The sequence below is a fragment of the Mercenaria mercenaria genome, chromosome 9 (genome assembly GCF_021730395.1).
Source record: "Mercenaria mercenaria strain notata chromosome 9, MADL_Memer_1, whole genome shotgun sequence".
Classification (NCBI taxonomy): domain Eukaryota; kingdom Metazoa; phylum Mollusca; class Bivalvia; order Venerida; family Veneridae; genus Mercenaria; species Mercenaria mercenaria.
This window is the reverse complement of record NC_069369.1, coordinates 4,377,543-4,403,648: the sequence shown is the minus strand read 5'-3', so window position 1 is coordinate 4,403,648 and position 26,106 is coordinate 4,377,543. Positions and strand designations below refer to the sequence as shown.

General features: G+C 37.0%; 1 protein-coding gene and 1 long non-coding RNA gene across 2 annotated transcripts in view; both read left to right on the top strand.

Moving 5' to 3' along the window:
• Positions 1–20,056, top strand: part of LOC128559648 (probable E3 ubiquitin-protein ligase DTX3) — a 104,815-nt gene extending 84,759 nt beyond the window's left edge. The window contains exon 5 of the mRNA XM_053551957.1: positions 19,981–20,056. Coding sequence (XP_053407932.1) covers positions 19,981–20,056 — 76 coding nt within the window. The remainder of the gene's footprint in view (positions 1–19,980) is intronic.
• Positions 20,057–22,906: 2,850 nt separating this feature from the next.
• On the top strand, positions 22,907–25,474 carry LOC128559372 (uncharacterized). The gene is made up of 3 exons (XR_008372292.1): positions 22,907–22,987; positions 23,698–23,824; positions 24,282–25,474. It is a non-coding gene; the product is annotated as an uncharacterized LOC128559372 (long non-coding RNA).
• The last annotated feature ends 632 nt before the right edge of the window (positions 25,475–26,106 follow it).

Below are 26,106 nucleotides of genomic sequence, written 5' to 3'. Positions count from 1 at the left end.
GGTTTAGGAGATACAGAATGGACACAAAATGGAAGGCTCAAACCTTTGACTCTTAAGTTGTGACCTTGACCTTGAGCCAGCATGGCTGACTCATCAATTCTGCACATCGTCTTGATGAGGTGATCATTTGACCCAAGTTTGATGAAAATCCTTCAAGGGGTTTAGGAGATACAGAGCGGACACAAAATGGAAGGCTCAAACCTTTGACTTTGAGTTGTGACCTTGACCTTGAGCCGACATTGCTGACTCATGAGTTCTGCACATCGTCTTGATGAGGTGATCATTTAGTCCAAGTTTCATAATTATCCTTCAAGAGGTTTAAGGGATACAGAGCGGACACAAAATGGTAGGCTCAAACCTTTGACCTTGAGTTGTGACCTTGACCTTGAGCTGACATGGCTGACTCATCAGTTCTGCACATCGTCTTGATGAGGTGATCATTTGATTCAAGTTTCATGATTATCCTTCAAGGGGTTTAGGAGATACACAGAGTGGACACGAAATGCAAGGCTCAAACCTTTGACCTTAAGTTGTGACCTTGACCTTGAACCGACATGGCTGACTCATGGGTTCTGCACATCATCTTGATGAGGTGATCATTTGACCCAAGTTTCATGAAAATCCTTCAAGGGGTTTAGGAGATACAAAGCGGACACAAAATGTTACGGAATGACGGACAGAGACCATTCCTTAAAAAAAAGGCCACGCCCTTGTGTCTGACATGTTCTTACTATAGGCTTTTATATAAGAAACTTTGAAAATCTTCTTCTCTGAATCAGTAATGGCTAGGGCCATGATATTTGGCATATGATATCAGATTTGTAATTTCTACCGTAATTATTCAGATTATTGCCCTAGGTTCAAAAATGTGTGTAAAATGTATATGATATAAGCTAACATATTGTCCGTAAGTATTGACCTGGCACTCATGAATATTCCATATATTTCCGTAAATTAATTTTCGGTGTCTGAACATAAATAGCGATATAACTAAATATTACATATATAATTCTTAATTGATATACCACCACATGTGCAGGTAGCAGTGCGGACAAAGCGTTTACCTGCTAATATCAGGATTGTGGGTTCAAGTCCTACGTCTGACCATATCTTTTTCCCCCAAATTTTATATGCAGACTTACTCATTTGATCAAACGTTTCGTGATATTTATGGTTCATTTATTAAGAGTGATAATATTTTCCCGTTGTACAAAAGTGGAATAAAATTGTTTTAAAAGTATCTTAGATAAAAAGACAAATTACCAGTTACCAGCGTTCCAGAAAAAAGATACTACAAGAGAAAACAATTAAAATTCATGAAATATGATACATAAAAGAATTTAAACGATAACATTACAATAGATCTACATTAAATTGAAAAAAAAATAAGATCTATTCGGTAAGTGATTTCGAACCCGTGTTAACGTGCGTGGAATTCAGACATCTTACCTCTACGCCATCGTGACATTGATTAACTGTACATGTTACTTTAGTAATGTAGTTACTTTCAGGATATTAATATTGTGTAAATTAACAAAAACGCCCAAAAATATTGGTGAAGATTAATGAGTGCCAGGTCAATACTTACAGACAATAGAAGAAACCTAACTCTGTACTAATACAAACACACTTGAAACCTTGTACACAGGTGAGCGGTTTAGGGTCAATGACCCTCTTGTTTAAAATTAGTATTTCTTGGTTGTTTTTTGTTTAAGTTCACTTTTCTTGGATACTTACAATAGCTTTGAAACCTTATACAATTAAGATGAGTAAAAAAGCCAAGAACCATTACACTTTTCTTGCATATTGTCCAGCACTTACAGAGGAATGATTGCACCTGCAGGCAGACTGCTCTTGTTTACAAATGGTTCTGCTTGGTCCCTTTTGGGGCTAAATTCCATACCTCATGTTTTTATTTCAATGTTCATGAGATGTGAAACCAAAATTTGTAGTCCTGTTTGGCGCCATATAACCTATACTGTGTTGGTGCGCCGTAAAACCCAAATAAATAGATAAATAAATTGGGGCTAAAAACTATTTTAAACAACTTCTTCTCATGAACCGCTTGATGGAACTCTACTAAACTTGACCTGTAGCACCCTTGGTTGGACCTCTCAAGTTTGTTCAAATGGTTACACATTATGGGGCTGCTATAGTAAAAAATTAATGAACTGCTTAATGGATTTTCACCAAACTTAGTCAAAAGCAGTCAAAAGGTTATGGTCCTCGAGTGAGCGAAATTAGGCCCATTTAGGCCTCTTTTTGTAATTCTTTTACCAGATATTTACTTGTAAGAGTTTCTGTCAGTCTAACACTTTGTTTTCTGCTGAAGTGATTTATCTTAGTGCTAAATAATCATATTTTTTTATATCATCGTACAATTTCTGTGATTGCTTGTAGTCATAATAAATTTGATAAAATACTCCGCTTTGTAGTTGTTATTTACAGGGCAGCAGCATGGATCTTGCTGTTAGCTAATGACATGAGAAAAGAAGTGAGTCAGAAAAAATGGAATGTTCACACAACTAACCAAGAGAAACTGCTTAACTGACCAGAAAAGTAAACTTGAAAAGAACCGTGATAGCCCTAGATCACTCACCAGAGATTCGCAGCTCAAACATGTTTCTTTGGGGCTATGGTTATGATTTATTTTTTGGTAGAGTCACACAAGGACATATTGTGCGAAATTATTCTGAAATCAAACAGTTTCAAACAAGAGATTTCACACAGTGTCCATCTGCTTATAAGCCCAGCGCATGGTGGCTGTGGTTTTTAGTAAACGGGATAGCCATCCTTGGTAGAAATTCAATTATAATAAGGAACATTAAAAGAAAGTATAATAAAGACTAAGATAAATTGGACTGCAATTTGGCATGTTAACTCTTGAGTGTATCATGAGAATTTCATTAAAAATGCTATTTTTAGAAAACAAGTGGGCCATGATGGCCCTAGATTGCTCACCTGAGTTACGCTTGCTTGAACTGGTTTGGTAGATTATGGAAGGAAAAGGTGAAATTACTGTCCCCACCTTTTTTGAAGAAAAAAAGCAGGACATGGAAATGGATTATCCTAACAAATGAACACTTGGCTATGAGGACAATAGATAACGGTGAATAATTTATTCCGTGGCTCTTATGTGGCTTAAAATTATCTTGTGTCCTAAAAGAGAAACAAAAGATTAGTGAGCCATATGAATACCCATTTGTAGGGATATTTGTGTCTCTGTCCACACTTTTCTTAGAATGACATCTTCTCTGAAACTGTTCCACACACACTTTTCTTAGAATGACATCTTCTCTGAAACTGTTTGGTTGAAGTTGCTGAAACTTGGCCAGCTACGGTGGTCTCCTTCCAAAACTATTCAAACAGATGGGCTTGTGTGTGATGTTGGTGGTAGTAATAGGGAAACTAAAGGTTAAGAAACTAAATGATTTTTTTTGAGGGGGATAAGCAGAGTGTGTATGTATGCAGTGGCGGTTGTGACTGGATACCAACGGTTAAACATGAAGGCCCTGTATCGCTCACCTGACCTGTTGACCTAAAGATCATCAAGATAGTTTCATTAAGATATGGTCATAAATGTGGCCTCTAAAGTGTTAACTAACTTTTCCTTTGATTTGACCTGGTGACCTAGTTTTTGACCCCATATGACTCAGATTCGAACTTGACCTAAAGATCGTCAAGATTAACATTCTAAGTTTCATGAAGATACAGTCATAAATGTGGCCTCTAGAGTGTTAACAGGCTTTTCCTTGATTTGACCCGGTGACCTAGTTTTTGACCCCACATGACCCAGATTCGAACTTGACCTAAAGATCATCAAGAGTAACATTCTGACCAAGTTTCATTAAGATTGGGTCAAAATTGTGACCTCTAGAGTGTTAACAAGCTTTTCCTTTGATTTGACCTGGTGACCTAGTTTTTGATCCCAGATGACCCAATATCGAACTCCTCCAAGATTTTATTGAGGGTAACATTCTGACCAAGTTTCATTAAGATTGGGTCAAAATTGTGACCTCTAGAGTGTTAACAAGCTTTTCCTTTGATTTGACCTGGTGACCTAGTTTTTGACCCCAGATGACCCGATATCGAACTCGTCCAAGACTTCTACAAGGGTAACATTCTGACCAAGTTTCATTAAGATTAGGCCAAAATTGTGACCTCTAGAATGTTAACAGTCAAATTGTTGACGACGGACACAGGGTGATAAAAAAAGCTCACCTTGAGCACTTCCTGCTCAGGTGAGCTAAAAACTGCACGGATTTTTTTTTGTTGGGGGTGGTTAATGGGTGGGAGAGGGGAGTGTAATGCAGACTGTTGCAGTCTGCACATCATCTCCTCACCACCTGCCTATATACCGAGTTTCAAGTCAATACACTTAATTCTTTTTAACTTATGCACTGGACTCAAAATATGATGGGCAGATTTGACCTTGCTGTAACCTTGACCTTTGTCCTACTGCCCTGGTTCATGCACTCTGCACATCACCACCTACCTTCATCTTAAGTTAGAAGTCAATACCTTGAATTGTTAATAAGTTATGCTCTCGATACAAAATATGATGAAAAGTTTTGAGCTTTTAGCTCAATTTGTGACCCTGACCTTTTACGAAAACAGCTGGTTCAAGGGATATCTACATCTTCTCATTGCCATCTTGTAACTTATATGCCAAGTTTCGAGTTAATATATTCAGTGGTTATAAAGTTAAGCTCCAGACAGGAAGTATGATATATGGACAGACAGATGGACAAACAGACAGACGGACAAGCCATCAAATAAAACATTCCTCATTTTTCAAAACAAGCATATGTAAAATGTTGCCACTAGAGGGCATGGTCACTTTTCCCTACATGTATATAGTGGAAATCTTCTTGTCAGAAAATCTTGGCACTAAAGGTTTCTTGGATTACCCTTTACAAATATTGTATTCGTCAAAAACATGACCGCCAGTGTTTGTGGTCATTTGCTCTATACGTATGTAGGTCTTCTTGTTTGATATTGTCTCTTAGTATCCTATGTCATCATTCTCCATGTCTCTTACCGAACCTCCCTTCCGCCTAACAAACACACACACATAACCTGTCCATATTTATTAAGTAAAAACTTTTAAAATATTCTTGTCAGAAATCACTGGCACCACTTCAAAATACTTTCACAGACATTTTCCTTGCATTACCATCTATAAAAACAGTTGAAGCAAGAAGTGAAACTCAGGTGAGCAATGGCCCTATTGTTCTATTTAGCCCAGACAGCCCCTAAAATTTCAGTCAAATAAATGTGAGAGAGGACAATACAAGTCTGGTCCAACAACATAGGTCTACCATGATTCTCTAGTTGAACCTTTGACACCTTTTGCCACCATTTTAAGTTTGGTTACATTAGAGGTAAAAAGTGTTTAGCCAATAACAAATGTTTCGCAACAAATCTTAGCAAACCAATCAAAACCGGATGAGAAAAGCATGACCGCATTCTTTCTGATACTGAGACCAAATTACAAGGAATTCTATTATTTCGTCGGGTAAATTTCTTAAAACTCAGTAGGAGGAATAATTCTGTATTAATCGTAGTCATGCAATATAGTCTTTATTCATTTTAAACAAGTCCTTTGCTTAAGGAGGTAGGTTACCTTGTTACCAGGGTAAATTCAAATTAGTTGAACCACAGCAGTTTTCTGTATTTCGTGTAATTTAATGTTTTAACTGCTATAATCTCAATTCCGTTTATCTTTGTACCTCCAAGTACAAATTTTATCCAGGTTTGAAATACATGAGCCTCCGAAGGTATTTTATATTGAAAGAAGAAGGAAAATATGGATATTTAACACTTTTCAGTGTATTTTGGTTTCATTGTTATCCGTAGAAGTCTGCATAATGGATAATTTTACTAGTATACGCGTTAGCTTTTTAATATAAGCTTGATACGTATATGTCGCGGGGCTCGTGTTTCCATGGTAACGCATTTTCTCTCATTTTTAAACAACTATGTATGAAAACAGGTTTTTCGACGGCTTCAGTGCCATTCTGTTAATGACCAACATGGAATATTTGGGTAATATAATTAGAACAAGAGGACCATGATGGTCCTTAATCGCTCACCTGTCCCCACATGACCCAGTTTTGAACTGAGTATGACTTCGTTTTTTCTATTATTTGACATAGTGACCTAGTTTGTGAGCTCATGTGACCCAATTTTAAACTTGACCTAGATATCATCAAGATAAAAATTCTGACCAATTTTCATGAAGATCCATTGAAAAATATGGCCTCTAGAGAGGTCACAAGCTTTTTCTATTATTTGACCTAATGACCTAGTTTTTGAAGGCACGTGACCCAGTTTTGAACTTGACCTAGATGTCATCAAGGTGAACATTCTCACCAATTTTCATGAAGATCTCATGGAAAATATGGCCTCCAGAGAGGTCACAAGGTTTTTCTATTTTTATACCTACTGATCAACTTTCATACAGATCCCATGAAAAATATGGCCTCTAGAGAGGCCACAAAGTTTTTTTATTATTTGTCCTACTGACCTAGTTTTTGACGGCACGTGACCCAGTTTCGAACTTGACCTAGATATCATCAAGGCAAACATTCTGAAGATCCATTGAAAAGTATTACCTCTAGAGAGGTCACAAGGTTTTTCTATTTTTAGACCTACTGACCTAGTTTTTTGACCGCACGTGACCCAGTTTTGAACAAGACTTAGATATCATCAAGATAAACATTCTGACCAACTTTCATAAAGATCCCTTGAAAAATGTGACCTCTAGAGTGGTCACAAGCAAAAGTTTACGGACGGACGCACGCACGCACGCACGGACGGACGGACGACGGACGCTATGCGATCACAAAAGTTCACCTTGTCACTTTGTGACATGTGAGCTAAAAATACCAAGCACTTTACATGGTACCCTTTTTTTCTTACAGTTCAAAGTAACCATGACAACAGAGATGTTTAAAATAGCTTATATCTTGCTTTTTATCGTGATTTCTTATAACAAATATTAAATAAAATTATCTCTCTTATTAATGTAGCTTTAAAACATCTTATTTCTAACCTTAGTAATATTTTCGTGTTATTTGCATTGATTTAAACAAATTTCATTGCTTAAAATATTATCAGCAGTACCCCTCGTGTGACATTTTTTATGGAAAAATCGTTCTGCATGCTGCTATTGTTCTCGTGGATATTCTTGAAATGCAAATAAAAAGCTGAAGCTGTGTTCCTTAAATAGATCAGTGTCAACGCATTTTAATTTTACATTTAGATATAAAGGTCATGGGCTTCGTTTCCATGGTAACATCAATTTAATTCAAGAAACAGCAATTCTCTACTGAAAATTGAACAATTTTATGGAATGATATTTAGGTAAATATTACACAATGCCTGCTGACTGTTACAATTTACTCACTGACACTCCCATTGTGCTTACTGGTATAGTAATCATGCTTAACACGCCTGTTGACAATGATACCACGCTTGTTGACAATGATACCATGCTTGCTGACAATGATACCATGTGTGCTGGAAGTTACAACTTCTTTGCTGCTTAGACCCTGATGTCTATATCATAATATCATTTGGCAAAATGACAGTGCCGTGTACCGTATTGGAATATTTCAACATGCTATGGCTATACTGGTTAATCTGGTGCATCCAAGAACAAAATTCACTAAGTGATCAACCAGTAAGGAAAATGTAATCAGGCACTAGGCAAAATAGGAGTAAGCATAATGTCATTTCAAAAGTATATGTCACATTTTGATAACAGGGGGCGCTATGTTCAAGTGGTCGTGTTTTTAAATCCCCCGCCACAAGTGGTGGGAGGTTATAGGAATGGTCTCCGTCCGTCCTTCCGTCCTTCCTTCTGTCCTTCCGTCCGTCTGTTCGTAACACTTTTGTGTCCGCTCCATATCTCCTAAACCCCTTGAAGGATTTTCATGAAACTTGGGTCAAATGATCATCTCATCAGGACTATATGCAGAACCCATGAGTCAGCCTTGTCCGCCCAAGGTCAAGGTCACAACTCAAGGTCAAAGGCTTGAGCCTTCTATTTTGTGTCCGCTCTATATCTCCTAAATCCCTTGAAAGAATTTTATAAAACTTGGGTCAAATGATCACCTCTTCAAGATGATGTGCAGAACCCATTAGTCAGCCATGTCGGCTCAAGGTCAAGGTCACAACTTAAGGTCAAAGGTTAGAGCCTTCCATTTTGTGTCCGCTCTATATCTCCTAAACCCCTTGAAGGATTTTCATCAACTTGGGTCAAATGATCACCTCATCAAGGCAATGTGCAGAACTCATGAGTCAGCCATGCCGGCTCAAGGTCAAGGTCACAACTGAAGGTCAAAGGTTTGAGCCTTCCATTTTGTTTCTGCTCTGTATCTCCTAATTCCCTTGAAGGATTCATTTTAAACTTTGGTCAAATGATCACCTCATCAAGGCGATGTGCAGAACACATGAGTCAGCCGTGCTGGCTCAAGGTCAAGGTCACAACTCAAGGTCAAAAGTTTGAGCCTTCCATTTTGTGTCCACTCTATATCTCTTAAAACTCTTGAAGGAATTTTTTATAAAACTTGGGTCAAATGATCACCTCATCAAAACGATGTGCAGAACTTATGAGTCAGCCATGCTGGCTCAAGGTCATAACTTAGGGTCAAAGGTTTGAGCCTTCCATTTTGTGTCCACTCTGTATCTCCTAAACCCCTTGAAGGATTTTCATCGAACTTGAGTCAAATGATCACCTCATCAAGAACTCAATAGTCAGCCATGTCAACTCAAGGTCAAGGTCACAACTCAAGGTCAAAGGTTTGAGCTCTGTATCTCCTAAACCCCTTGAAGGATCTTTATGAAACTTGGGTCATATAATCACCTCATCAAGACGTTGTGCAGAATTCATGAGTCAGCCATGTCAGTTCAAGGTCAAGGTCACAGCTAAAGGTCAAAGGTTTACCCTTTCACTATCCATAGCAGTGGCGGGGGATTTAGCTGTCTTTCAGACTGCCTTGTCCGTACTTTGAATAATTATTTGCCGGAAAGATTATCGAGGATATCCGAATATGTATAGAGATTTAACAATAGTTACTTCCCCTTTTTGCAAATCGCCATTTGTCTTAACTTTATTTATTTTTAATGTTGCGTTTATTTACAAATGACGTGTTATATAAATGGAAGACTTACAGTTTGAAATTCCTGAGATTTCACAAATTAAACTGACTGTTAAGGACTGAATTTCGCAGATTGCTAATAATGTGTTAAACTGTCATTTTGAACATGTAGAATATGAACTTGAGTCAGTGATGACTGTTTTGACACTTAGCCAAGAGCTAATTAAAATCCGTTATAGGCCGGATATTCCCGTTACCTTTCGTGAAAACTACGAACTTGCGCCCCCTGGTATCAAAATGTGACGTGCAATGTTGCACTTTGCATTATGCTTACTTTCAACTTGCTTAGTGGCTGATTGCATCTTTCATATTGTGTGGTCACATCGTGTATTTTCTTCTGTGAGCATTGTAACTGTGCAATGTTGCTTATATACAGTCCCGGAATGTTGAAATATTCCAATACGGTACACGGCACTGTCATTTTGCCAAATGAAATTATGATATAGACATCAGGGTCTAAGCAGCAAAGAAGTTGTAACTTCCAGCACGCATGGTATCATTGTCAGCAAGCATGGTATCATTGTCACCAAGCGTGGTATCATTGTCAACAAGCGTGTTAAAGGTGCCAGCATGCATGATTACTATACCATAAATATCATTCCATACAATTTTGAGCTAAATTTTAGTATATACAAATTATCAATGGAAACTGAAAAATAGTGTAACTTCCGAAAACCGAACGACCTCCGGACCAGCCTAAAAGTTCGGTTTTTGGAAGTTTCCGGAATTCAGAAGTTTAAAGGTTTGTAGGCAATGTGGATTTGGTGCACAAGCGTTATGTTTTCTTACACATAGGGTGAAGGAGATTATTATCCTTTTCAATTTTACAATTTTATTAAGGTAAATAATTAATTAATTAATAATTAATTAATTACGAACATTAAGGATAATAAATACAGAAATAACAGATATAAAAAGAAACAACATATCTTATATAACAGCATTTATGTAAATATTTTCCACTTACATTTTACTATCTTTGGAGTTCGGAGTTCGTCAACATTTCATTAATGTTGACACGGCATAGTTTAATCGATGTAACTAAATGAACTAAAACCCATTTCTTTCTTTCGTTCAAACATTAAAAAAGTTTTTCACACTAAGATATTTAATTTATCACCTTTTCATAAATTGAATACAAATGAAAGTAATTGCTGATTACTTCCTTACCTTTGCATCAAATGATCATTGTGATTATCTAGCGTGTCAAAATAAACACGCGCCGTTAATAGATAAACAAAAGAACATATTGACAGCGTTTTTGGATTAACAGGTGACACGTTTAAACCAGCAAAAATTTTACTGTTCGGTTTTCGGAAGTCAATTTTAGTGTTGAAATATAAACGGTCCTTCAAAAATCGTCCGGTTTTCAGAATTCAGAAGTTCCGGTTTTCAGAAGTTAAAAATATATAGAAATAAGAACAGAAAAAATCGGGACCTTGAGTTTCGTGCGGTTTTCAAAGGTTTCCGGTTTTCAGAAGGTCCGGTTTTCGGAAGTTACACTGTATTACAAATCAAACTGCCCAATTTTTATTTGAAAATGGCTGTAATAATTTGTTTGTTTGTTTTGGGTTTAACGCCGTTTTTCAACAGTATTTCAGTCATATAACGGCGGGGGCTGTAATAAGTAACCTTTCACCCAACTATATTCCCAATAACATCAGTTACCATCATCCATTTACTTACATTCCGCATAACATTTCAATATAACTACATAAAAGAAGCAAAATACTGATCATTTTTCAGAGCGAAAGACTCATAAAAAATATTTCTGCAAATAATGGCTGTTTCTTCTCCTGAGCTCCCGCCGCGCGCACATCGCGGAGAAGGCATGCAGCTCCACCGGAAGTCGTCATAAATATATTGAGGTCAGCTGTTGGAGTTGCAACGAAGGGCGGGAGCAGTGGTCCTAAGAAGGGTGGTTTACTTTCCTCAGTTCAGAGTTGTCTACGAACGCAGAACATGGTACTCCGAGACCGATCAGCTTGAAAAGACGCCCGTCGACACTCTACGATGAAGACGATGGCGCAGATATTCTCGCTCATATGGGCTTGTACCCGGCAGCGAGTATAAAGAAACCTAATTATCATCATCATCAATGGCTTTTTAAAATAGTTCAGATACAGAAAATGCACAGAATTACGTACTTTCAAAATAAAAGCTAGTGATTTTGCGCGGTAACTGACACGTAACGTCATGACGTCAATGACGTCATTTTAAGGCAACAATGTTTTGAAGCGTTTCTGCGGCAATTTATTCATTATTTCTGCATTATTAAACCATTAAGCATCAGATAGGAGGCAGGTTCATGATTTTTTTCAGAAGAATGGATCTACAATATGATATAACTGTCTAATGATTTGTTGGTTTGTCACTATGTAATATTTATTATGCATTGATTTGTCATTTGTTTTATCGCTATATTGCCATGTCATGTACACTTGTGCCAAATAAGACTTACTTACAAACACATTTAGTTTGTCGTAAATGTCGTCGTAAGTCGTCACGTTGGCTTCCGGCTGGACATGCGCACATACAAATATTAAGGTAACCTATCTCCTTAAATGTTGTTTTAAGTTTCAATTCAGCGTGCCAAATTATGGCTTAAATCACTCCTGGCAGTCAAGTACGTGTGCACACACCAAACTAGAAGGTGGTCTTGTCACAAAAACTTATGTCTCCCCCCTATGTATACCTTTAGCTCTGGCGGCCATATTGTGCAGCGAAGCGGAACATGTCGGCGATATGCACAACTAGGTTTGGTATTAATCACTCCTGTGAAGTTTCGTCGAAATCTGTCCAGCAGTTTGACCTGTGAAAGCCAGACAAGATTTTCCTATTATTTTTTTTTAGCTCTGGTGACCATTTTGTGCAGTGAAGCAGAACGTGCCAGCAATATGCACAACTAGGCTTGGTACTGATCACTCCTGTGAAGATTTGTCGGAATCCAGCTAGCAGTCTGACCAGTGAAAGCCGGGCAAGATGTGGGAGAGGACCATATAATTATGCTACATACCAAATTTGATGAATTTCCATCAAGCGGTTTATGGTAAAAAGTTGTTTAAAAGATATTTCTATTTCTAGCTCCAAGTGCCCCCATTTGAACAAACTTGGGAGAGAACCATATAATGATGTCACAGACCAAGTTTAATGAAGATCCATCAAGCGGTGCATGGTAAGAAGTCGTTTAAACGTATTTCTTTTTTCAGCTCTCACGGCCCCTAAAAGGGACCAAGTGCCCCCCCCCCCCCCCCCCACATTTGAACAGATTTGGGAGAGGACAATATAATGATGCTTCAGACCATGTTTGATGAAGATCTATCTAGCGGTTCATGAGAAGAAGTTGTTTAAAAGTTTTTAATATTTTTAGCTCTAGGAGCCAAGTGCCCCATTTGAACATATTTGGGAGAAGACCATTTAATAATACTACAAACCAAGTCTGATGAAGATCCATCAAGCGGTTCATGAGAAAAATTTGTTTAAAGGTATTTCTATTTTTAGCCATAGCAGCCCCTAAAAGGGGCCAAGTGCCCCCATTTAAACAAATTTGGGAGAGGACAATATAATGATGCTACAGACCAAGTTTAACCAAGATCCATCAAAAAGTTCATGAGATGAAGTCTTTTAAAGGTATTTCTATTTCTGGCTCTAGCAGCCCCTAAAAGGGGCCAAGTGCCCCGATTTGAACAAACTTTGGGAAGAACCATATAATGATGCTACAGACCAAGTTTGATGAAGATCAATCAAGCGGTTTATGATAAGAAGTCGTTTAAACATAATTATTTCTATTTTGAGTTTTAGCGCCCCTACAAGGGGCCAAGTGCCCCCATTTGAACAAACTTGGGAGAGGACCTTATAATGATGCTCAGACCATGTTTGATGAAGATCCATTCAGCAGTTCAAGAGAAGAAGACATTTAAAGGTGTTTCTATTTCTAGATCTAGCAGCCCCTAAAAGGGGCCCATTTCAACAAAATTTGGAGAGGACCATATAACGATGCTACAGACCAAGTTTGATGAAGATCCATCAAGCGATTCATGTCAGAAGAAATCGTTTAGAGGTATTTCTATTTTTATTTCTAGCGGCCCCTAAAAGGGTACAAGTGCCCCCATTTTAACAAAATTGATAGAGTACTATATAATGATGCTACAGACCAAGTTTGATGAAGATCAATTAAGCGGTTCATGATAAGAAGTCGTTTAAAGTTATCTCTATTTTTAGCTCTAAGGGCTCCTAAAGGGGCCAAGTGCCCTCATTTGAACAAACTTGGAAGAGGACCTTATAATGATGCTACAGACCAGATTTGATGAAGATCCATCAAGCGGTTCATGAGAAGAAAAAAACAAAGACAAATATCAAACAGGGAATGCCACGCACCAAAAACGCAGCCTCCCCAAAACGAAACCCACAGCACGAAGACGTGCACACCACAAACACACACACACACACACACACACTCGCACACAAAGCCAACACACGATGACAAAACAAACAAACAAAGGAACACAGTGGGGCACCGCCTTGGAACGGTCAGTGGCAAAAACACCACTGGGGAGCTTAAACCGGTTTATGGTGCGCACCCAACCTCACTCTTACCCTCATCATGTTCCAAAGACACAGGACAGTGTAAATAAAAGTAATCCCCTCCAGGTGAATCTCTAACACACGTAATGGAAACAAAAAGGCATGGCATGTAAAACACAAAAATGCTCGTGTATAAATATATAACAAGAGCGCCGCAAAGCGGGGCAATATACGCCCGAAGGGTTACATCAGAGGATGGGAGCAAAATTTAAAGAACTTGACTGTTGAAGCCCAAAGGACAGGAACATAAAAAAGAAGAAATTCCCCCCAAAAAATGTCCAAGTCCAAGAAAAAATTCTTACTAGGTAAAGTTATGTCAAAATACATGTAAAAATTGGATGTACCATCCATGTTGTACCACAGAAAAGTGGTCTCAGTTTTTCCCTACTGCCAATAATAAAAAAAGTTTCAAAATAAGCTATTTATATGCTAATTATAGTAATAAAAAAGGAAGTAATTAAAAAAAAAATTATTGTAAGAGAACAGAAAGGTAGTTTGCCAAATAAAAACAAGAGCACTGCAATGCAGAGCAATATACACAAAGCAAAGTCATATATGACCCTTTGACCATGGCCTTGAAGCGAGTCATCCAAAACATGCGCTCTGCACGTTGCCTCAGTGTGGTGAACATTTGTGCTAAGTTTCTTTGAAATCCTTCAAGCAGTTCAAGAGTTACAGAGCGGACACAGCAAAGTCATATATGACCTTTCACTCCCAAGTGTGACCTTGACCTTGAAGCTAGTCATCCGAAACAAGCGCTCTGCACGTCGTCTCAGTGTGATGAACATTTGTGCCAAGTTTCTTTGAAATTCTTCAGGCAGTTCAAGAGTTACAGAGCGGACACGAAACACATTCATATGACCTTTGACCCCTAAGTGTGACCTTGACCTTGAAATGAGACATCCAAAACATGCGCTCTGCACGTCGTCTTGGTGTGGTGAACATTTGTGTCAAGTTTCTTTGAAATCTTTCAAAGGGTTCAAGAGTTACAGAGCAGACACAGCAAAGTCATATATGACCTTTCACTCCTAATAGCGACATTGACCTTGAAGCTAGTCATCCAAAACAAGTGCTCTGCATGTCGTCTCAGTGTGATGAACATTTGTGCCAAGTTTCTTTGAAATACTTCAAGCAGTTCAAGGGTTACAGAGCGGACACGAAACACACTCATATGATCTTTGACCCCTAAGTGTGACCTTGACCTTGAAATGAGACATCCAAAACATGCGCTCTGCACGTCGTCTTGGTGTGGTAAACATTTGTGTCAAGTTTCTTTGAAATCCTTCAAGGGGTTCAAGAGTTACAGAGCGGACACGAAATTGCTGACGGACGGACGGACAGACAGACGGACACCGGGACCATAACATAATACGTCCCTTCGGGCGTATAAAAAGCAAACCTTAAGAACCAAAAACGTATGTACTCAATGCCTTTGCAGAAGACAGAGCAACAAGAGAAACACCCTTAAGGGCCCGACGAAACAGGCCAGAAGACAGATATCAAAACAATTCAGTCCTGGTGGGATTTAAAAACTGCTTATCATAGAGTCCTCCCCCTCTTTCGTCAGACACAATCAAAGAGGGAAGCGTAGTGTCCAACTGTAAACGGGTTGAACACTAAACATGCGGTATGTCTCAAAACAGTTGGGTCATAACCTCTTTTAATAAAACATTTTATAATTTTACCAAATACAGTTGGAAAATTACCATGACCCAAGATCTTATGAAGTTTGTAAACCGTTTGTTAGTCGTTTAAAGGTATTTCTACTTTTAGCTCTAGCAGCCTCTAGAAGGGACCAAGTACCCCCATTTGAATAAACTTGATAGAGGACTTCACTAGGATGCTACAGACCAAATTGGGTGTTAGTTTCAGAGGAGAAGATGTTTAAGTAAAAATGTGGACGACAGACAATGGATGCCGGACCATCCACCCCATACTAATAGCTTACCCTGAACCTATGGTCCAGGTGAGCTAAAAAGCCAGGACATATCAAAACTATGTTGTTCTGCTTTCGGGAACTCTCGGGACTTTTACTGAATTTGTTGAAAGCAAGAAATTCTGTAAATTCATGCTTCCAGGACTTATAGGCTCATCTTTATCTATTATTGTCAAATGATCGTAACTGTATCAGAAAAAAAATGTTTTCAAGTTAGACAAGAAGGGACTATTGAAAGTGTACATAAATAACAACTAAGAAGCACCTTTGTACAAACTGATATGTTTGATCAGAGCAAAGGAACTGAATATGGAATGAGGAACTTAAAAACTGAGACATGATTAGTTCAAACAGCATTTCTAACAATCATAGGTGGAAAAGGTTGCCACTATAGGAATTATATTTTAAACTTTTAAATTGCTTAATTCCTGATTAAAATTGTTTGATTTTATTTATTCAATCTGAATGTAACTCAGCAGCGAATAGTCAAAGTAAAACTGTGTAAATTACACCATGTTACCAATTAATCACAGATCAGGGCATAGGCCAAGCCGGATTGGGAATATGTGCCGTGAAAGGCCGAGTGGAATGCCCCCTCCTGCAGGAGGTGTGTAATGGAGCCGCACTAAGAATCTCAAGTTTGACATAGATATCTGAAAAATTGCTTGTAATCGCTTTGTCAAAGAAACCAACAATTGCTAAATTTCAAATATTTCTCAGATGTAGCTGACCACCTGTGACGTGACCTCTCCTTAACCTTTACCCTGCTAAATTCTTAAAATGGACTGACCCATTATTCAATTTGGGCAGTACCATTTATTATTTGAAGGGGTGTTTATTGAAAATTTACCAACTGAATAGAGAACAGTGCAGACCATGATCAGCCTGCACGGATGTGCAGGCTGATCTTGGTCTGCACTGGTCGCAAGGCAGAATCACTTGCCGGCAGCAGGCTAAAGGTTATTAAGTGAATAACTTTTGTGTCAGAAAAATCGCACAAACTTAGAAAACATATTAACCTTTAAATAACTATTAATTAATAGATCATTAAGGCTGTCAATATTTTAAACATCATGAAATTGATTAAGCAATAGCTGTACTCCTGTGCATAAACTGTCTGATTTTAAATGACTTGCCACACAACGCTGTGGTTCAAAATTCCGGTTGGGTTCCTGAATTCTTTCATATGTGGAAGCTATGTGACTGGTTTACAGAGGCTTATGTTGATTTGACTTAAACAACAAACAATTCCCCAGGAAAACCTAAACAAACAAGCAAATGAGATATTTTCATTATCCTGGCATTCATATCTTTTCCAGCTCTGCCAAGAAAAGCCAATATCTTGTCCTGTTTCAAATACCGGCATGAAAAATCAGGGTATCCTAGGATAGCGGTATCCGATGACAAGGATAGTTTGCAGGATTTTTTTCCTGGCAATTCCTGAGATATCCCAGGATAATATCCAAGGATATCCTATGGCTTAAAAAAAGATTGTAACATGCTCAAAAAAATTAGTGTAGATAGGTCGGTAAAGTTTTTTTTTATTATTATTTCTTTTTAGCTCACCTGAGCACAAAGTGCTCAAGGTGAGCTTTTGTGATCGCCCTGTGTCCGTCGTCGTTGTCAACAATTTGACTGTTAACACTCTAGAGGTCACAATTTTGGCCCAATCATCAAGAAACCTAGTTAGAATGTTACCCTCAATAAAATCTTGGATGAGTCCGATATTGGGTCATCTGGGGTCAAAAACTAGGTCAACAGGTCAAATCAAATGAAAAGCTTGTTAACACTGTAGAGGTCACATTTATGACTGTATCTTCATGAAATTTGGTCAGAATATTAATCTTGATGATCTCAAGGTCCAGTTTGAATCTGGCTCATGTAGGTTCAAAAACTAGGTCAAAAGGTTAAATCAAAGGAAAAGCTTGTTAACACTCTTGAGGCCACATTTATGACCGTATCTTAATGAAACATGGCCAGAATGTTGATCTTGATGATACATAGGTTAAGTTCAAATCTGGGTCCGATGGGGTCAAAAACTAGGTCACTAGGTCAAATCAAAGGAAAAGCTTGTTAACACTCTAGAGGCCATATTTAAGACTGTGGTCCAGTTGTTCGAAACTTTAACAGACTGTTAAACTAATCGCTTGTTAAATTTTGATTCAAAATGCTAGTCTTGGTGGGAAACATTAGTATGATGTTTTAATTTTACTGTAAAGACGTTTCAGTGTTCATAATCCTTAAGCCATACATTTGGGTTTCTACGTTTTCTAAAGTGTCGAAATATTACTCTAAAAGTTAATCGACTGTTAGCTTAATCAACTGTTAAAGTTTCGAACAACTGGCTCATTATCTTCATGAAACTTGGTCAGAATGTTAATCTTGATGATCTTTAGGTCAAGTTTGAATCTGGGTCTTATGGGGTCAAAAACTAGGTCACCAGGTCAAATCAAAGGAAAAGCTTGTTAACACTCTAGAGGTCACAATTTTAGCCCAATCTTAATGAAACTTGGTCAGAATGTTACCCTGAATAAAATCTTGGACAAGTTCTATATTGGGTCATCTTAATTTCAGTTGATGTGCAGAGAAGATAATTCCTATGCCAAGTTCCAAACTGGGCCATATGGGATCAAAAACTAGGTCACCCGGTCAAATCAAAGGAAAAGCTTGTTAACACTGAGGCCACATTTATAACTCTATCTTCATGAAACTTGGTCAGAATGTTTATCTTGATGATTCCTATACCAAGTTCAAAACTGGGTCATCTGGGGTCAAAAACTAGGTCACCAGGTCAAATCAAAGGAAAAGCTTGTTAACACTGTAGAGGCCACATTTATGACTGTATCTTCATGAAACTTGGTTAGAATTTTAATCTTGATGATCTCAAGGTCCGGTTTGAATCTAGGTCATGTAGGGTCAAAAACTAGGTCACCAGGTCAAATCGAAGAAAAAGCTAGTTAACACTCTAGAGGCAACATTTATGACCATATCTTAATGAAATTTGGTCAGAATGTTAATCTTGATGATTCCTAGGTCAGGTGAGCGGTACAGGGCCTACATGGCCCTCTTGTTTTATTAAGTGGGACTTTTCAGAAATTATTTTTGTGTCAAGAAATGGATACAAACAAGTGAATGAAGTATTGCCAATACAAAGTCCCCTGCTGGAAGGCACCTAATATTCTCTATTGTTATTTATAACAACAAAAACAACAAAAGGAACTTAATCCTAAAACAAAATAAAAATATAATAAATCTATATAATATAAGTCCACACAAAACTCTTTATCAGGTAGAGATAAGTCAACATAACCTAAAAATCGCATGTAACATGCAGGTTGTACAACAGACAAGTGGTCTCGATTTTTCCGTAGAGCCAGTAATAAAAAAGTTATAATATAAGCTATTTATAGTAACAACAAAGGGAAGTAATTCTAAAAAAGGTGCCTTATGGTGGAGAACATTTGTGCCAAGTTACATCAAAATCCCTCCATGCATGAAGAAGAAATGCTCCAGACAAAGTCATTCTTGAATTTGATCATTGACCTCTAGGTATGACCTTAACATTAGACCTAGGGACCTGGTTCTTGTGCATGACAATCCTTCTCATGTGCCAAGTTACATCAAATCCCTCCATGCATGAAGAAGAAATGCTCCAGACAAAGTCATTCTTGTACCTGACCATTGGTCTCTAAGTGTGACCTCGACCTTAGACCTAGGGACCTGGTTCTTGCGCATGACACTCCGTCTCATGATGGTGAACAATTGTGCCAAGTTACATCAAAATCCCTCCATGCATGAAGAAGATATGCTCCAAACAAAGTCATTCTTGAATTTGACCTTTGATCTCTAAGTGTGACCTTGACCTTAGACCAATTTCTTGTTTTTCTCAGGATTGAATGATTAAAATAATAAATAAAATTAAGCTTTTCTTTAGTATTTTAAATTTGGATTATGCTCATAATTTGATGAATTCGTTTTACTGCTAAAATAAATAACGGTGACTAACGGAAATCGCAGGTAGAGTTTCATATCTCCAACACAAGTGAGAACTATTTTTAAAAATAGATTTGCCATTTGATATTTACCAAAAAATTAACATAAATTACGGCAACTTTCTGACAACTTATTACAGCTTATCCCTGGCAATTGTCATATACACTGGTAACGCAGGACCTCTATACTCCGAATTTAGAGGTCTGGTTACCGGACTCATAGCCATTTCCATGAATTTATGTCTGTTGTGTCGATCAAAGTGTGTTCTTCAAAATGTTTTTGTGTCATTTATTTTTACAGGGAACTGAAAGGTGGACTTGGGGAAATGAAGTTGAAGTCTATGGTCCTGTTTGCCCTGTGTTGTAGGACAAAGTAATTTTGAATTTCTATGTTTAAAATTTCTGTTGCATATTAGTCTGTTTTAATATCGCTATCAGAAAGTATTTTTAATCTGTGATTCCATTTCACATACTTGTTAGCAAGAAGAATTGCAAGATATACACAATGTAAATATTGTGAATGTGACTTTTTAAAAACCTTGGATTGACAGTGATAATAAAATTTATTCAGAACAATCCCTGTGGATATTCATTACCTAGATATTGAATTAGATTTTCACCTAGCATTTTACATAAGCAATTTATTGACAAGTTATCACTAAATCAGCTAAACCGGTAACAGTTTGCTATTAACTATTTAGACACTTGAAGTATTAAAGTGAAATTTTTGGCTTTGAAATTATTGGATACTTGCTTTTATATTATTTATTATCCCCCGACGAAAGTCGGAGGGATATAGTTTTGGCGTTGTCCGTCCGTCCGTCCTTCCGTCCGTCTTTCCGTCCATCCGTGCCCGCGAAATGATGGTTAAGTGACTGCATAACGGTACTTTCTCTTTGATGTCATTCATTCCGTTCTGTTTATGTGACCTTTTTCTTTTTATGTGACTGTTAGAACAATAGAGAGAACAATGGGGGTGTCACATAAATACCGTTTCGTTAGAACTTCCGTCCTTCCGTCCGTCCGTCCGTCCGTCCGGAGCCATATCTATGAAATGGTTGGGAATATTTATTTAAAACTTCATATACGTGTTCACCACTATGAGTTCTTGCGGCCCGTCAAGTTTCAGTCAGATTGCCCAAGTAACACCAGAGTTATGGCCCTTAGAAGTTTCTAGTGTTAACTATATAGGGTTCTATAAATATGGCAATTTCTGCATCATAACTTTTGATATATTTGACCTTGAACTATGAAACTTTAACAGAATTTAGAGCACTATAATGTGGTTGTGCACACACAATTTCGTATGGATTTCTTTTGTAACTGCAGAGTTATTATGGATTTCTTTTGTAACTGCAGAGTTATTGCCCTTTAATTGTCTAAAAATCCACATATTTGTACATAACAAACTTGCCATTTGGCAGAATTTCATTAAATTTCTTTCATTCTTTTCTGTGAACATTTATTATAAACATGTGAAGTTGCGCACCCACACCTGGTCGCCCACTTGCCTTGGTCACCCGGGGTGACCCCGGGGTCAAAATTGACCCCGCCCCAGGGGTCACTTGATTTTACATAGGAAAATCTTTAAAAATCTTCTTCTCAAAAACGCCCTAGAGCTTAGATATTTGACTTGTAGCATTGCCTAGTGGACCTCTACTAAAGTTGTTCAAATCATGACCCCGGAGTCAAAATTGACCCCGCCCCATGGGTCACTTGATTTTACATAGGAAAATCTTCAAAAATTTTCTAAAAATAAACCAGAAGGCCTAGAGCTTAGATATTTCACATGTAGCATTGCCTAGTAGACCTCTACAAAATTTGTTCAAATCATGACCCCAGGGTCAAAATTGACCCAGCCCCAGGGGTCACTTGATTTTACATAGGAAAATCTTCAAAATTTTTCTAAAAATAAACCAGAAGGCCTAGAGCTTAGATATTTCACATGTAGCATTGCCTAGTGGACCTCTACAAAATTTGTTCAAATCATGACCCCTGGGTCAAAATTGACCCCGCTCCAGGGGTCACTTGATTTTACATAGGAAAATCTTCAAAAAATTTCTAAAAATAAACTAGGAGACCTAGATCTTAGATATTTGACATGTAGCATTGCCTAGTAGACTTCTACAAAATTTGTTCAAATCATGACCCCCGGGGTCAAATTGACCCCGCCCCATGTGGTTACTTGATTGTACATAGAAAAATCTTCATAATTTTCTAAAAATAAACCAGAAGGCCTAGAGCTTAGATATTTGACATGTAGCATTGCCTAGTGGACCTCTACAAAATTGGTTCAAATCTTGACCCCCCAGGGTCAAATTGACCCAGCCCCAGGGGTTACTTGATTGCACATAGGGAAATCTTCATAAATTTGCTAAAAATAAACCAGAAGGCCTAGATCTTAGATATTTGATATGGTACATTTCCTAGTAGACTTCTACAAACTTTGTTCAAATCATGACCCCCGGGGTAAAATTGGCCCCGCCCCAGGGGTTACTTGATTGTACATGGGAAAATCTTCCAAAACATTTCTAAAAATCATCAGTTTGACATTAGAAACATGTAGCTCATATTACTCTGGTGAGCGATCCAGGGTCATCATGACCCTCTTGTTTTTCATTTTTAATTTTCCATCAATATTTATGATCAACATGTGAAATTTTGTTTCCTCTCCCGTTCCCCCGCACCCCCACACCCTTAAAAAATAAATATATATACATATATATATTTCCATTCCTTTTTTTTTTTTTTTTAAATGTTCAAACCTTCAACATGTTAAGTTGTGACTGCACAAGCCTTGCCCTCAGTCATGTTCAAGATATCTTACCAGTGTTCTCATAAGGACACCTGTTTTTTTAAGTTCAAATGTACATGTTAAACAACAACACCTGGTGCCAAACCACTCGAAGACAATATTTCGTTCCAGTTAAACTTCAAGCTCATATTTCAATTAACTGCATTTAATTTTAAAAGCTAAGCTTATTACAGTAAGCATATCCCATTCAAAATAAATTCTTTAGTCAGGATCAAAGTATCATACATTTATTATGTACTCTTTAATTAAACATTTGTTTTCTGTTAAATTGATTTTGACTAATGAAATTATTTGCTTCTTATTAACATCCTTAACTTTTTGCCGGATATATTTTTTTGCCATTCCTCACCACAAACCCTTTCGGCGGGGGATACCAATTCATCGAATTTGCTTGTTTGATTTTATTTTATAGATCTGAAGAGGCTACTTCTCTGCACATCAACTGAAATTAAGAAGATGTTTGAGAACATCAAAAATGACAGTCAAAATACAGGTTAGTCCCATTGACTTCTTTCAGTTTATGTAATTCAGCATATTTACTTACTACATTTGTAAATTTAACTCTATCCATTTTGTTTTTATGAAATATGAGTCAAGCTAATAATTCAAGCAATCTTTTGCTGGATTTGTTTGAATGTAATGGGTGTATGTAGATATTGTGAAAGTCATTCTCTGCCATATAAAACACCCACAAAATAAACTGGATAAAAATTTGCAATTGATAAAGACTGAATTATATTACTTAATAATCTAAACTTACTGGTTTTCTACACTGAACCAAAAGTGGTAAATATCCTTGCCTAACTTAAACAGCAGTATTTGCTTGTTCTCAAGGGGGGGGGGGGGGGGGGGGGGGGAGAAAATGTTGACTAAGCAACAAAAGTTGTTTCTACAGAAGTGTGATAGTGACAAGATCATTATTACTTATAAATGTATTACGACTGTTTATGGGCTATTAACTGCAAACTTCGTATCTGAAAAGATGGGTTAAATGAAAATGAAAACCTGCAGTTTTTCTCAGCATCAGCATTTGATGTGGTATGTCTCTGATGTGTAATAATTGCTTAAATCGATAAAACATTGCACAAGTCTTCACTGATATTACAGTACTTTAATTAAGATACCTAACAAGATCAATAGTTTTAATACTTGTAGTATTCATTGATGAAAATATCAAATATCAGTTCTTTTTTTACTATATAGCAATGGAAAATAAGACTGCTGGTTGTCCAAGAGTGACATTAACCCCATCATAAATTACCTTCTTGAAAAACAAAAAAAAGACAGACTGAGAGGAAGGGTTTCAATGATGGCACAGACTCAATTATAGGTAAGTTGCCACTTCAAATAATGTAAACACACATGAAACAACAATTCTTGCTATACTTCCCTTTCTTACATAAAATAGAATTTCTGCACATTGGATGGCAAAACTTAAACAATTCTCAACATGAATATAGCTGATTTTCTAGTTAAAGTGTAATATTACTGTTAGATAGAACCATTGTTTTTATATATTTACAATGATTCCTAAAATGGTTGGGCTGAAAACTGGTATGCTGCAAAACAGGACATTGTTTTGGTAGATAGAAATAATCCCATACAAAATTATTTTTCATGCAGAAGTATATAAAGATATATAAGGGCTTACCCCTTGTGCTAATCAACTCCACACAAGGACTCTTTGTTTTTATTTCATATTTCATATTAACTGATCTGTAAAAAAAACTGATTTTCAAAGATTATGTAACATGTATGATTTTAAAATCAATATTTATTGAATTTAGGTCTACCAGCTACCCCAACCAAAGTAGTTTCTGTAAAGAAAGGAGTACTTCCAACCCAGCACTGTTTCGTTATACTGTGCATATGGCAGAAGTGGTATAAGGAAATAATATAATTGACAGGTATTGCTACTGAAATAAATTGTAGATTCAATAAACACCCTAGCCTATAATTAGGCTTTATGAATTTAAGTTTTAAAAATTTAATCTTCCATTATATTGAATGAAAATTAAATTTTATTTATATACTAAGACAATGAATGATTCAGTTTAATAGCCCTGGTGTCGAAGACATGGGAGGTGTATATAATGTATAAACTATAAGACTGTCTGTCACAATTCCTTGTGTACTCTGCTATCACTATTTCCATCAAATTTAAATGAAACTTGGTATACAGCATCAATATGAAGTTGATATGCGCATATTTTCAGGACTTTCAAATCCTATTTAATATTAGCTCCCCTGAGCACAAAATGCTCAAGGTGAGATATTGTTATCACTCTGTGTTTGTCATCGTCCATCTTCAACAGTCTAATAAAATCACTGACATGTTTGTTGCTGGGTCATCTGAGTGAAAAACTAGGTTACTAGGTCAGTTAATAGGAAATCTTGTAAATACTTAAGGCCACATTGTCTACCTCATCTTCATAGGACTTTGTCAGAACATTTGTCTCCTAAAACCTAGGTCAGGTTTCACCCTTTGAAACTTGGTTATTTGTAGTCAAAAGCTAGATCATTAGGTCAAATCATAGAAAAACTTGTTAACTCTGTAGGGGCCACATTTTCTTCTTGATCTACATAAAACTTCGCAAAAATGTTTGTCTCTATGAAATCTAGGTCAGTTTCAAAACTTGAATACCTGAGGTATTAAACTATGTTACTGGGACAAATCACAGAAAAAACCTTTTTAACACTATATAGGCCATATTTTCCTCTTGATCATCATATATTTTTTTCATAATATTTATCTCTGTGAAGTCTAGGTCAGTACCAAATTGGGTTACATGGGGTCAAAAACTAGGTCACTAGTTAAAACTTTGCCAGACTATTTGTCTCTATGAAATCTAAGTAACTTTTGTAACTGGCTCACATGACTTAGAAGCTATGTCACTAGGTCAAATCATAGAATAATATTGTTAACACTCTAGAGGTCACGTTTTTCATTTGATATATTCATTATATATTTTTATCAGAATATGGGTCACTTTGTATATGGGTTTAAGATGAAACGAGATTATCTGAGGTAAGAAAACTAGCTCCCAATGTTAAAGCATATAAAAACCTTGTGAACAATCTAGAGGCCACATTTCTATGTTTGATTTTCATTAAACTCTAGGTCAAATTGAAACTGGATATTCTAGATTAAAATAGTCACCAGTTTTCCCTGTTTGGCTGTATGGAAAACTTTGAAAAGCGTCGTGTTTAGTTTTAAGTCAATCTGTGAAAGTCAGGTGAGCGATCTAGGGCCATCGTGGCCCTCTTGTTAGCTCTGAGCATGTTATACATTAGTTCTTTTTAAATCCAATTTTAGATAAGTGTTCCCATGTAGGTTTGAATATTGATTGACATAGGAGAAAGTGTTGCTCAATCTGTTCTTTCTGATTACCTCCCTTTATGGTACAGTTTTATTAAATTATTTTTCATTCTTGTGATTAAATTATTTAAAATATGAACTTCAAAAGCATTATTTTTTAATTTTATTTCAGCAACAACAACAAAAGTTATGAATTTTTCCATTGATTGGTGGTGGAGGGGATAATATTGTTGTCAGTTTGAGAAGTAGAAGAAAAAGTAAATGGTAAGAACATCAGTGTTAACTCCTACTGT